This window comes from Simochromis diagramma, unplaced genomic scaffold, assembly GCF_900408965.1.
Source record: "Simochromis diagramma unplaced genomic scaffold, fSimDia1.1 OVJJ01000333.1, whole genome shotgun sequence".
Classification (NCBI taxonomy): Eukaryota; Metazoa; Chordata; class Actinopteri; order Cichliformes; family Cichlidae; genus Simochromis; species Simochromis diagramma.
In genome coordinates, this window is record NW_024386765.1 from 2,780,517 (window position 1) to 2,794,756 (window position 14,240).

At 39.4% G+C, this 14,240-nt stretch overlaps 1 protein-coding gene across 1 annotated transcript in view; it reads left to right on the forward strand.

Moving 5' to 3' along the window:
* spon1b (spondin 1b) overlaps window positions 1–14,240 on the forward strand; it is a 107,897-nt gene that overhangs the window by 72,039 nt on the left and 21,618 nt on the right. The window contains exons 7-9 of the mRNA XM_040035916.1: window positions 5,743–5,807; window positions 8,543–8,744; window positions 13,635–13,775. Coding sequence (XP_039891850.1) covers window positions 5,743–5,807; window positions 8,543–8,744; window positions 13,635–13,775 — 408 coding nt within the window. The remainder of the gene's footprint in view (window positions 1–5,742; window positions 5,808–8,542; window positions 8,745–13,634; window positions 13,776–14,240) is intronic.

Genomic DNA, 14,240 nt, shown 5'->3' on the forward strand with positions numbered 1-14,240 from the left:
GAGAGTTTGCCAGCAGTGTCACTCACTAATCTTTGTAATTTTGCTGTAATATGTGTCCTGGGCCTCAGCTTTTTCTTCACTGCTGTGACACCTGCTGTTGTACAGTCTGACAGAACACGAATGACATCGAGTCTCTGACAGAGCAGCGCTCACCCAACAGTGGGTTCTCAGTTCAACACTTTGCACACATGAGTAAATGTGCATCTATGTGGAAGACATTAAAAAATGTTGTGATGTTGATTAGGCGAAAAGAAGAAATGTATTGTAATAAAACTATTATAGTTCTCTGCATGTATGTTTTTAGCCAACCTGTATGTCTGTGTGGACGTCTAATACTGTGTTACCCTGGCACTTCAGTACAGTAGCCCATTCAACTCTCATTTTAAGTGGTAAAATTAGCCACCCTAGCAGCTTAACAGAGCAAGACTCTAATTCATTTACAAAAGGCTGTGGCAGAGAAGATTCATTCACCTGCTAACTGTTTACTTCCCAAAGGCGTCTCTTCTACCTTTCTGTTGCCTGCATTACTAATGAAAAGACTGTAGGAGGGAGCTTTCATCAGCCAAAGTGTAACAATAGTTAGTTTCTGGATAGCTTTAATTTAATTTAACTTAAAGATAGATTAAGTTAGAGTCTAGACAAACCAGCAAGCGGTTTTGTCTTCAGCCCTGACACACAGAGAGAGAACCGACCTGTACTTTTACACCAGTGACATTTGTTCCAAACTATCGCCATGAACACTCTGAGGTCATCGTAGGTAATAAACCAAACTCTTATCCTGTCCTAACGCTATTTGTTTTTACCCGAACTCTACTTTTTTGGGGGGGAGAGAGGAAATAATAAAATAGTTTTTGATGGATTTCAGTTAGAGTTATTATTTTCTTTGTTCTGCAGTGCTAAGACTTGAAAGAAGAATTTAATAAAAACAAAAATGAAATATTCTGGTGGCCTAAGGTGAGAGTTAGGGTTATCACCAGTGATGACTGTCAACATGAGGTTGACAGTTTTGAGATGTCTGATGAATTATTGGTTCAAATGCATGAAATCCAGCTGAGACTGGATTCATCGATTTCCAGTATTGTAGTTGATATGTAAGACCTTTTATAACTCAATAGCCTGCGCTTTACTTTAGGATTAGTGGGGTTAGTAAAATAGGATACTAAACTTAAAATTGAATCTTTCTTAACTTTTCTCCCCATAAAGATAGGTTTTGACCTCCTCCCCTGTAGTCTTAATGGTGAGCTTTGACACCTCGGTATATATTAATAAAGACGTGGTTTGATGACCATTTAATGACCACCTCATTCCAAGAGAAGCCCTTGTAAGCTGTATAAGCAGAGGTCAACCTCACTAACACCCGGTTATTTTGTTCAGGAATCAGGCCAGAAATATGACTGAACCATTCAATTCAGAAAACAGAAACAAGGGTTACCCAAAGTAGGCGTCCAAGGCGGACAAGTTAAATATTAAAGAGAAAAACATTGATTTCTTACAGTGAACATCTCAACATATTTACTTAAGCATTTAACTAAACTTGAATACAGTGTGTTGGAGTACAGTTTCCACTGGGTCTGTAGTGCACACCAGTCAATCATCACCATAAAACCACCTTCCTTCTATTGCGGAGGTCCCTGTCATTTAGCCAAAGCAGCTACATGCTGACATGTTGAGATATGGGGGTGTTCCATCATAATTTGGCTGTTTAGTTCATCACCAGCCACCTTGCTCCTTGTTTCTCACTTATCCTAATTCCTGTTTGTTCCTGCTGCCTGCTTTTGAATTTTCTCCTTCCAAAAATTAGATGACAACTAAATTCCAGTCTCATATCTGTACATGACATAGGTATGTACCTAGAATCAGATGGCGATCAGCCTAGTTTAACTGTGCAGAGAATTGATTCATTGTGTCTCAAGTCCTCAATAAACTACTCCCTGAGATGCTGTTTTACAATAGCAAAATCCATCTTTTATGATCATGGCACGGTCAAGATCACCAAAAATTTAGGCTAGTGACAAATTTCAAATAAAACAAAGCAGTCTTTACTTTAACCTGCCCCCAAATAGCTTATGCTATTGTTTTTAAAAGGCTTCCCAAACCTGAGGAAATGTAATATAGAACAAAACAAGCATGGAGGGAGTAGTTATTATGCTAGGGAAGTGTGATGAAGGTAAGGTCAATTTAATCAAACTAAATGTATGTGTGCATCTCTTTTTAAGCTCTATCCTGTCTGTAGCCTCTCAGATTGTCATTTTCTTCCACCATTAAATTCAGTCTTCTCATTTCCTGCCTTGCTCTTTTTAAAATCTCTCTCCTTTCATCCTCCTTGTCTCACTTCACGAATGCTTGTCGTTTTTCTTCTTCCTCCTCCAGAATCTTTCCCTCCCGTTTTCTGTCCTTACCCAACAAGCGTCTCTAAATCCGCGTCCTTCTGTTCTCCTGTTTCTCTTCTCCTCGAAAACATTCGTGAAAATGTAATGTGCATTTAAACATTACTAAATCACAGTCATTTTGTGCCATTACGATAATTGCCATAAACAAACAAGACCATTACAGGAAGATTTGCATCTCCTATGAGCCTCCACAAAGCATTTTGCATTATGTGATATTGGCTGAGGTCTGCCATAAAATGTGCAGGAGTGATTCACAAGAACAGGGTGCTGTTTCTTTTAGCCTAAATTGAACCAAAACATTCAGAGTGTCTGGTAATGGCAGATGGTGAAAGAACGACAGAGAAAATTGCCTTCATCATGTTTATCCTGAGAATGTGTTTCTTGAAAGTATAAATTGTGTAATTACTGAGTTTCTCATGTTTAAACAAGAAAGATGAAACATAGACAAATGTTTAGTCATGTTTAGTTTATTCATATTAGGAACTAGTAGCCTATTATCTGTCATTTGAACAGGAAAAAAAGTACATAATGTACATAATCTTTCACCCACTTTCTCCTTGGTGTGAAAACCTATGTAAACAGCACCAGTGTTGAATACCTCAACCTTTCCACAGACGACTTTGTTGTCTCTTAAAGCCTGGACTGAATCATTACATTACATGTAATGTTGAAATTTTGACAACTTGTTGGGCATAAGAAGTCTGCAAAACTATATGAAAAGATGCTGAAACTGCTTTTCAAAATGAGCCACATGCATTTTTCTTTCCTTCTTTGCTGGCCAATTTTGACCCATTACCATCTGAGGCAGCTGAATTCTTTATGCGATTCACAAGATCACGAGAATCCCTCTTGCCAGGTCAGCGAGCCCTGTGTCATTTCCATTTAGTCCAAGCTGCTGATGCCTCAGAGATGCACACGAGGTGCAAAAGTGTGACCAGTCTCACTCCACGCACATCATGTTTGAACCAAAAACCCAATCTTTTGAAAAACTTAACCAACGACTTTTTGTATGCATGGATAAATAACTAGTAAAAAGTCTTATAAATGTCTGGCTTACCTTTAAAATAACCTTACATATGTATAAATGTTCTACACAGTATTTATTAACTTTTATAATAAAAGAGATATAATAATCTTCTACAAACTGATTGGTAACCAGTCAGCAACTCAAATAAACTGTCATTTTATCAGTAAGAATAAGTTTTAGTTGTTCTCTCCCTTCAAATCTTCTGTAAACGTTGGTCTGCTTGCAAACTGACACTAACTTTTGTCTATAACTTGTCCCTAATCATGCAAAACTAAATGGCCCTAAATGTTGGTAATTAAATGTGTTAATGTTTTTCCAGTTCTCTGTACTTGGCACCCGAACACACCATGTTTTTTTTGGCAATAGTGAGACGGCTTGGTCACCCTGAACTCATCAAATGTGGATCCTTGTAAAGTACTCCTGGCTTGTGGTGTGTAAACCCAAACACAGCTAAACAGAGCGAACACAAATTAAAGGGCAATACTCAAAGCACCCAAACGCTGTGGCTTTCTCTATTGCCACCCAGTCGGCTTCCAAATCCAGACTTTATCAGGCTGTTAAAAAAGAGTTATCTGTGTCCAGTTTTGCCATTGCCATCGTATCCAGACTCTAATGGAAGCCTTTTTGCATATCTCTGTGCTACCAGTTGATGGGGACACTGCGGTTTTGTTTTAGACTCTGTGATGAGGATTTGTTGGATTTTCCTAAACTATCCTCTGTCAGTGTGAGAGCAGTAGCTAAAGTTAAACTAAAATGACACTGAAAAGTGAAATGAGTCATTGCTCTGTGTCTCATTAAAGCAACAGGGAAAAAATGTATTCAGTGACACACCAAGCAGCTGTAGCATGGATCATTTCCTATCTTACATGACTTTGGAAGAAAGCGCCACATAAACGAGGAGAGCTTGTGTATTAATATGCTGATGGATGATAAAATCAAAGCATTCTGTTGTCTATTATACAATCAAGACACTTTTTTTTTTGTCATCATGACAAAATTGTTTTTCTCCTAAGCTTTTGTTTTTAATTGAACTTTGTGGAGCTGCTGTGGATTCGTGAAAGAAACACAAAAAGCAGATTTGCTTCAAGTGAAAATATGAAAAAAAAAACGCATATATTATTGCTGTCTCTGTGGATGACGCCCTTCCTGTGTGGTTATCCGTTCATGGCTCATGTGTCCTTCTATTTATGAGTCTGTCTCTTTTGAGTCCATCGTGGCAGCTTTTGGAGATGGCACTGCATTTCCGCTCCTCTGGCTCTTTGTAGTCATATAAATATCTGCGTGTGCATGTATTTGTGTGTGTGTGTGTGTGCGTGTGTGTGTGCGTGTGTGTGTGTGTGTGTGTGTGTGTGTGTGTGTGTGTGTGCGTGTGTGTGTGTGTGTGTGTGTGTGTGAGAGGAGGTTGGTGGGGTCTGAAGCCAAAGAAGTCACAGAGCCCCGGGCGACTCTCAAGAGAAGATGGACACTTGCTTCTACACCAGTTTTCCTCCATGTACATACACATGCAAACACCCGCACACCCAACAAACAAACAACCAAGACACACACACACACACACACACACACACACACACACACACACACACACACACACACACACACACACACACAACTGAATCAGTTTGGGATATGCCAAAACAAAAAAAAAATCCCTTTTTCTGGTTGACTGAAGGTTCTACAGTCGCCTTGAAAGCCTCCTCTCTTCCTCTCTTCCCTGGGGCAGTAAGGAGAAAACAAGAGTGTGTGTGTTACTGCGTGCGCGCGCGCGCGTGTGTGTGTGTCTGTGTGTGTTTGTCTTTTAAGGAGAAAGAGACAAAAGATGGAGGTGGAGAAAACACAATAAAGGCTCTTATTAAAGCAGAAAGGGCACATTTCGACTTTCCAATTCAGTTCTAATCAAGTGCTGCGCCACACTAAATTCATCATTTGTCTTCCTGCTTTTGGCTGAATAATTGGATGAGATGCATTATGATAGATAATGTGTTGCGCGGTCCATAAAGTGGCCATAATGCTACCGAGAGACTATAGAGAGTGGTGGGTGCTGCGCAGAGTATAAAGTGTGGCTCTGTGCTAGAATGACAGACAGCTATTATAAGACAGCATCGAGTCATTTTGTCCTGATAAGACACACTTTGTCCAGGCTCTTAAGCCTTTGAAAAGTGGAATACGCTTTGCTGTCCTTGGATGGGAGTACTCACCCTCAGTCATGTCAATTTGTCAATTTTGTCCTTTTCTCTTTCAATGTTTCTTTTTTTGTCCCTTTACAGTCATCCATTTAGTGACAAATGACGTCTTGTAAATGTCTCTCTATCTTTCGCTCTGCAGGGAGATGAAGTACTGACCGTCATTAAAACGAAGGCTCAGTGGCCTGCGTGGCAGCCTCTCAACCTGTAAGTATATCTACAGTGTCAGTTTTGCTCAAGGGTGAGGTGCATCTTGGAAAGATGTGGTTGGAAATATTGAAAATTTAAATTGAACCTGTGAAACATCAGCCATAAAATTAAATTCTTGATTAAAGTTTTTGTTTTACTTTATTATTACCTAATTATTTGTGTATTATTTATTATTTACCTTAACATTGTATTAGCTGACAAAATGATAAAAAAAAAAAGAACCCCAGTCAGAGACCTTGGGTATCCTGAACATAGTTATTGACTTTTAAACCTTTTTTGATCATCTGGGTTAATATGACGTTTGACTCTTCTTCTCTACAAAATAGACAGCTGGAGCGCTTCAGACACAATAGGCGATATAAAGAAGGTCAAACAATTTAAAAACAATAAGCAACACTGGTTGCAAATAAGAGAACAGTGTTGCAGAAAATTCTTAATCTTTTGAGTTTACAAGTGAACATATTTATTTTACTGTTTGTGTGAAAGCTGAACGTTCGAGTGGAAAAATCGAAACTTGAACATTGATTATAGGCTATTTGATTCATTCAATTCAAAACAGTGGAAATCAATTTAGTTCTTGACTCGATCAAAGTGAAATTAATTGTATTTATTGTTGTTTTTTTTTCCTTGCTGATAGATGGCCTACCTTTAGTTAATAGCAGTGTAGAATGAAAGCAGCAACTTTGGACCAAGCGAAAACAAAACAAGAGGACGCTGCTAATAAAGTTACACAATTACACAGTGAATTTGCATTTATTATTATATTTACAAAATACCGCACCACAGTTTTTGCCTTGGTCGTATCATTTTATTTTGTTGTATTTATCTGCGACACCTTAAAGGCCGGTCCGTGAAAATATTGTCTGACATTGAACCGATTGGGGACTGCTGCTCTAGAGGACTGAAAGTCTTTTTGCAGCCACAGGTATCGCCACCTGGTGGCCAGTAAAAGGCTGTCAGGTTTTAGCCACTTCCATGTTGGCTTCACCTTTGAACCAGAAGCTCCATCCATCCTTTATACCATCTGTTTGTGACTCATACAGTTTGCCCTGCTGCAAGGTTCCATTTGTGTTGATACTAATGTGTGGCTTACCAGGTAGCATGTGTATTCCTTCACCAGGAAATATATACTTATCTTACAACATGTCCCCAGGAAAGAAAGCAGTGAAAATGTGGTGCTTGGAGCTGATATTAAGCCAAAATTGGGACTGGGTTATGTGTTTACCGTTATTTATCATGTTGAGTTAGCCAAGTTTAAAGGGAGTCTCCATTAGGAGGCAAATCTCACTAGCCCATTAATCTCACTTCCTCGTACATTATACATGCAGTATTTGCTGGGGAACATTTAACCAGACATAATAGTGCCGTTTGCATGTTTTACCTGAATGTAAAATTTTGTCCCCATGTTTATGTATCTTTGGCTTGGCCAACTCGGGCCACTGTTGTTGGTAGGTGCACCGTTGTTTTGCAGGACAGTTTGCATCTCCTATAGTTGAAATGCCTGGTTTTGTAAATTTATAAAAATATGTTACTTTCTAGGCCCTAAATCAATCTGTCCAATTGAAAAGATTGTTCCTTCAAGCCAAAATTATTTTAAAGTGTCTGTTTTGTAAAGCATAAAATAATCTGTCTGGTTTGAAGCAACGCGGCAAAGAATTAGTTTTTATTATTGATTTACTTCTTTGTCTTCAAAAGACAAAGCGGAACGAGATTCATATTTCTGTCTTTGTTACTGATTACCAGGTGGCAATTTCAAGACATCGTGACCTCTCCGCAAATGACAAAAAAACGAAAGCTAATCTTCCTGATGAGCAGTATTAAATTCTTAATTTGCAGGATAAGTATCTAAACGTTGGCTTAAAGTTTCATTTCTGACACACTCAGTGAACTTTGTATTATAATTAAAATTCAGATACTATTGTAATGTAATGCATACATTTTAATAAACATACTCGTAATTGTTTTATGACGGTTTTCTTTATGCGCCTCTCAAAAGCCAGGCTCACTTGAATAGTTGCACACTCTGGCATCCTGTGCTCTCTTTGGAATTAGTTCAAGAGCAATTAGAAACTTATCACAATTGTAGCCCTCAGCACTGCATGAGCATGAACACACGCACACGCATACACACACTAATGTACTGTATCTTTCACTAAACATCTGTTTAATTACCCCTCCTAGCGTTGTCTGTCATTTGCGATATATTGTGCCACTATTATATTTACTAATGAGAACATTCGCACACATGCTTGCACAGCTATACCTCCACACACTCACTGGGCGTCTGAAGCATTGGCTCATTTTGTTGTATTTTGTTTGCAGACTTGTCAGGTGATTCTGAAATATTTGTGTTTGCACATATGTCTCTGCTAATTCATGATAATTAAGAAGATTTGTTTTGTCTTTTTAAAAGAAAGTTCAAATTGCTTACTTTATTGTATTCAGAGTAGCTTTAGTGCTTTCACTACCGTTTGGACTTGCAAAGCGAATATGTAATGATGAGCAATTTTCAGTCACTAATTGGACATTTTAGAGCCTCAATTATCGAGCAATTAGTAGTGCAGCATAGATCAGAGGTCATGACATCAAAACTGGCTGTTTTTCACTGAAACTGCAACAGCTGAATGTTGGATATAATGATGAGATTATTATGCTCTGCCATTACAGTAGTACTTAGGATATGCTTTGAATTATTTACCTTCTGTGATTTCTTTCTCCACCACCATTCCTAGGCGAGCAGCTCCCTCAGCAGAGTTTTCCGTAGACCGGACACGTCACCTGATGTCCTTCCTCACCATGCTCGGGCCCAGCCCAGACTGGAATGTGGGGCTGTCAGGAGAGGACCTCTGTACCAAGGAGTGTGGCTGGGTCCAGAGACTGGAGACAGACCTCATCCCGTGGGATGCAGGCACTGACAGTGGCGTCACATATGAGGTGGTGTATCCTGATTCTACAAGTGTGATCTTTGCTGTTGGTTAGCAAGATCACATAAAAGGTGCCAGGCTAAAGTTAATAACTGTTGATGCCAATGCAAACTCAAAGCTCTTTATACAACTTGCCTCATTCTCCCATTCATACAAGCACTTTTTCTATGTAAGTGTATCTCACATTTGCAAACATTCAACTTGGGAATAGTATGTTTCCCAGGGATATTTGATCGACCCGCCAACGTTACGATAAGCAAGTGATTTGCTCTACCTCCTGAGCGACATCCACCCCCGATTGAGGTGATTTCATCCCATGAAAATTTTCTGAGTATCTGGATCATTTTCGCTAAAATTGTGAAATAAGGCATTGGCCTTGGTTGAAAACACTCTCGGAGAACCTTTCTATTTATTTCAAACGTTTTTGCCACTAGAAGACACCTGTAAAGTGCGACAGGCAGAAGAGGCGTCGAAGATTTGTCACAGTTTAACAAAACTGCCACAGGAATCATTAAGGAATTATGGGACAATTAGCTTTAAGAAATATGCCTTTTTATGTAGCATCAAATGCTCAACATCAGCTCGTGCAGGAGGGCAAATGTGGCAGATCAATCTTTAACTTTTCTTTAATCAACATGGGGTCCAGCATGTAGGCTCCACTCTTAGCACGCTGCACCTCCAGCAGACAAGCTTGTGGCATAACTCTAGACATGGTGTAATACTCCATGATGTTCTGACCAGACCAAATATTTACATATATTTTAATACCAGATCAGATGGACTACACAGTATAATATCTTCAAGTGAATTCTAAGAGATAAAACTGTTTATTGCCTGTTATTAGAAGGTTTAGTGCTGTGTGGCTGTGCTGGCATTAAACAGAATTTATATCAAATTGCCTCATCACATCACAGCACTCTTGACTTTCACCTGTCTGTTACTCTGAGAGACTTCTTTAGTTTTCTTCATTTTTGGAATGAAAGGTGCTCATCCATATTCACCCACCGTTTGGAGACTAAAGGGATTTATTTATAGTTTACAAGCTCATGAATAAGCAAGGAGCTTACCCTGCAGAGTGGAGGTGGTAAATACCTTTCAAAAACCTCACTTACATAAAACCAGGTCCTCTTTCACCTCACGTCTGTTACTTTGTAAACATGGAAGTGTTTCTTCTTAGTCTTTTATCACATAGTCTCTACCTAAGCACTCTAACTGACACTGACACTCACATTCATATAATTCAAGGTTTTTTTCTGTATATGCACGTGTATTCGAAGTTATAAAATTAGGGACATTAATAAAAGTGTCGTCAATTTACTCACCATTTTCAAAAGGAAGTATACACAAAGTATACAGTTTCCTCATTAAAAACATGTAACTTTGAGCAGTAGTGAGCTATTTTTGTAACCATGTTCTTTTATTCTGTGTATGAGTCAGCCTTTGTATAAAATGTGGGCTATAACACAAGTAATATATGTAACTATGCATTGCCTAGACCCTGCTGTTTTTTGTTTTTTTTTGTCCTTAAATGGCACACATTCCAAGCCGATAATGTCTTCTTACTTGGGTAAAAACAATGTATTGTTGTAAAAGTTTTACTACGAGATAATGAATGCATCATCCTGTACATCAGACATTGAATTCCTGCCACCCACATGCAGACATATGGAGGAACGTAGTCTTCCAGACACTTTCTCATAAACTATACAAAAATGCTTTTGCAGTTTTTGTGTTTGCAGACATTAGTGAAGCTGTTTTTATTGTTTTTTGTTTCTTCCACAAATACAATTTTTTCAACCAAAATGTAAGAAGAAAATGTTTTTTTTTTTACATTTTGGTCTTAGTTAGATAATCCAGTGGACATGTAGGAGAAAGTAAGCAGGGAAATGACGTTAAGCAGATGGAAGAAAGCTATTCAGTTTAGCAAATGCGAGGATAATATGAATTCAACCAGTAACCAAGGCAACAGAGTCTTTTGTACATGGTCATTTAATAAGCCAACATTGCCAAGCTTGAACTTGATACATTATATTTAAAAGAAAAATCCCCTCTCGCTCCTGCAGGCGGTCTATCCTTTAAGCTCGGGTCCTCTGCCAGAGGCCTGGGAGCTTGAGGGTCCTGCGCAGTGTCTTTGCTGTTCCTACGACTGCGGTCTTCTGGACAGAGATCTCGGATGTTGTTCTTGAGATCTGGTAGAGCCACTTGCCTAGCTTGGGAGTCGCTCACCTAGCGCTCCGATTACCACTGGGACGACTGTTACCTTCACTGAATCGATGTCTCGTTCACTCCTGGCATACAGCTTGATGTCATCCATGTAGAGGAGGTGGCCTACGATTGCATCATTCCACAGTCAGTATCCGTAGCCAGTCTTGTTAATGATCTCATACGGGTTCAGGCCTATGCAGAACAGCAGTGGGGGCTGAGCATCTCCTTGGTAGATCCCGGACTTAATGCTGACTTGTGCTGCGGGCTTGAAGTTGGCCTCTAATGTTGTACGCCACATCCCCATTGAGTTCCTGATTAAGGCTCTTAGGGTCCTGTTGATCTTGTACAGTTCTAGGCATTCCAGGATCCAGGTGTGGGGCATTGAGTCATAGGCCTTCTTGTAATCAATCCAGGCAGTGCACAGATTGGTCAGTCAGTGTTTTGCTCCTCTGGTATTCTTGCCAATTCCTTTCTGTGCCCTGCTCATGTATTGTAGCCATGTGCCTGATCATTGTCCCGATTCGTGATTGAGGTGTGAGACAAACGACCAATGATTTTATTAAACACACGTGTGGGAAGAAATACACCATCACAATCCTCAGCATAAATCCCCACTAGAAAGCATACTTAAAATGTTTTATATGTCAGGGTATCACACCCCCTCTTGCATCAAGCAGAAACATAATATAAGTTACAGTAACCACAATTCTTTTGTTGACAACCTTTAGCCACTATGCTGCCTGACAGGAGCTGCCATGTGGTACTCTGGCAGGTTTTTGGCTGAACCATGTCAGGGCCTGGTGCTGTCCAACTCTTCCTGCCTTTCTTGGATGTCTGCCACTGTGATGGTTACTGGACCCTGTTCAAGGAGGTTGCTGTGGTCTGCCCCCTGACCCATGGTCCTGGCTCCCCCCTGCTGTAGCATTTGTGTTGTACCTCATCAATCTCCAGCTGTGAGAGCAGTTCCTTCTTCCTAATGTTGGAACACTGAGCTACTAGTTGTTTCGCCATCAATCTGGATCCTGGGTATCTAAGATTCCATAGGTCACTCATGCTATTCATGTAACCCCTTCCTCTCGGATTACTTGTGTAGTAAAATTCCAACAGCACCCTATTTTCATCTCTTACTCACCTATGCCATCTTGTTCCAGAAGCGCACTTCTCATCAGGGTGTCCTGATTCCTCAACACCTGACGCGGACCTTGTTAATCTGGGCGACATCCAAGCCAATATGGACCCGTACTGGATACAATATATGTATAACTATATCAAAGTGGAGATTTTTTATTTATGGCTCTAATTCCTATAACCTTTGAATTAAAAGTAAAGCTTAAATCATTTCCTGTTAATTTTAACATCTTCTGTGGTGGCAATAAACAACTCTAACATGTAGATGTGCACCTGCAAAGCTCTGCATAGCTCCAACACAGCGCCAAAGCGTCACCATGCTAGAGTTATGAAGAGAATCATTGACACTATTGCAGTGGAGATGAGAGTGTAACTTTGTACCTCCTCTAATGGCTTATTTAGTGGTGCTGAATATATTAAAATACATCAAAACAGGACGGTGTTAACTTGAGAGAACACAGAGAATAATTCATTATTGTCACATGTTTTTATCTCCTCACTGAACATGGCAACACATGCTATGACACACACATACCTGGAAACAAAGTATCTCCTATTAAGGGTCTGTTTGAATGGATATAAATGATGCATGGTGAGATCAAACAGAAATGAAGCTGTAGACCAGGTGGTTTATGGGAAAATCTGTGATTCGATAAGATCTTTCACGCCTTTTTTACTTCCCCACCTCTCCATTTTGGAACAGAATGGAAAATCAAAATCAAAAAGCTATTGTGTTGCTATTCATTTTTTTTTATTATTCTACTATGAATAAGCCACTTCTGTATTGTTTGCTTCACTCAAGAAGAATTCTGTTGTTCCCATTTTAAAAGCCTGTTTCACAGACATGCATTCACAATAGGCCGCTATTGGATTAGTATTCTTGTCCCACAAGTAATTGCCATGCCCTAAATATTTGCTGTTTAACTTTAATTACTCTAACCATTCCTCAGTGGAGGACTGGGACTCTCTTCTTTCAGGCATTTTGGATGCACAATATAGGAGAGCAGATGTTTTCCTCTAGGACACCATCTCTTCTTAGACCAAGTGCTTTGCTCAATCCTAATATGGGAGAGTGTGAATAGCTCTCTTTCAGTTCACGACCCGATCTTTAGCCATTGCATATTATTTGGACACGTCCGCTTTCCCCTGATTGTTAAAGAGCCGTCAGAGCTGATTCACCTTTAGATTCACGTTGAAACTCTGTAACATCTACCTAGGGAGATAAAAGTGAAAAGTAAGAGCCCTTTGATTTGGATTTCAGTATAGCAGGTCTGCCTTTAGTTGGGCGATAGCATCTGTCTAGTTTTGCTATGGTGGAATATTTTTGCCCAGAGAGATTACTAAAAGCATAAAAGAGGGATGCAGTAATCTATATAATGTTTAAACCAATAAAACATCTAAAACATAATAGAAATTAATATCATTAGGTTTGTCAGCGTGTACATGTATTTTATCTTCCACTAACAGTCATTTGAGTCACTTATAATATAAATGCGTTATTATTTTTTTATAGTTCATGTTAAACACCGTATAAGCTCATCGACACCCTTTCTTCTGCCTCTTTTAGTCACCAAACAAGCCCACCGTTCCTCAGGAGAAGATCCGACCTCTGACCAGTTTGGACCACCTCCAGAGCCCGTTCTATGACCCAGAGGGCGGAGCAATCACCCCTGTGGCCAGGGTAGTGGTGGAACGCATTGCTAGAAAGGTAAAAATTTCATCTGTGTGAATGTGTTTAGGGCTTCAAATAAACACAACTATACATTGCAGCTTTTTACTGTGGTGAGACCTTTAAGGGACCGATTCTTACACTGATGTTTAATATAAAAATTTGGCAGAAACAGATGCCAATAGCGATTTTGACTTTGGCTCTTATCAATTTTACGTGTACTATTTTATGTGTACTTTCATGCCTAACTTATTTCATGTTGAAATAAGGGAAGTTTGAATCCGAACCACAAATAAAGGCACACAGTTTAATTCATAGGAAATTATGTGAAATTCTACTGTGGTTGATGCCTTTGCTGTAGATGGTTAAACTTTAAAGTTAACATAAAAAAAGTTTTTAATCTGACTAATAAAAATGCCAGTCACACACACACACAGCCATCAGTGAGCTTTTTATGTTAATTGTGGGATTTGTTAGAATCTGAGTTTGTGTTGTAATAATGGT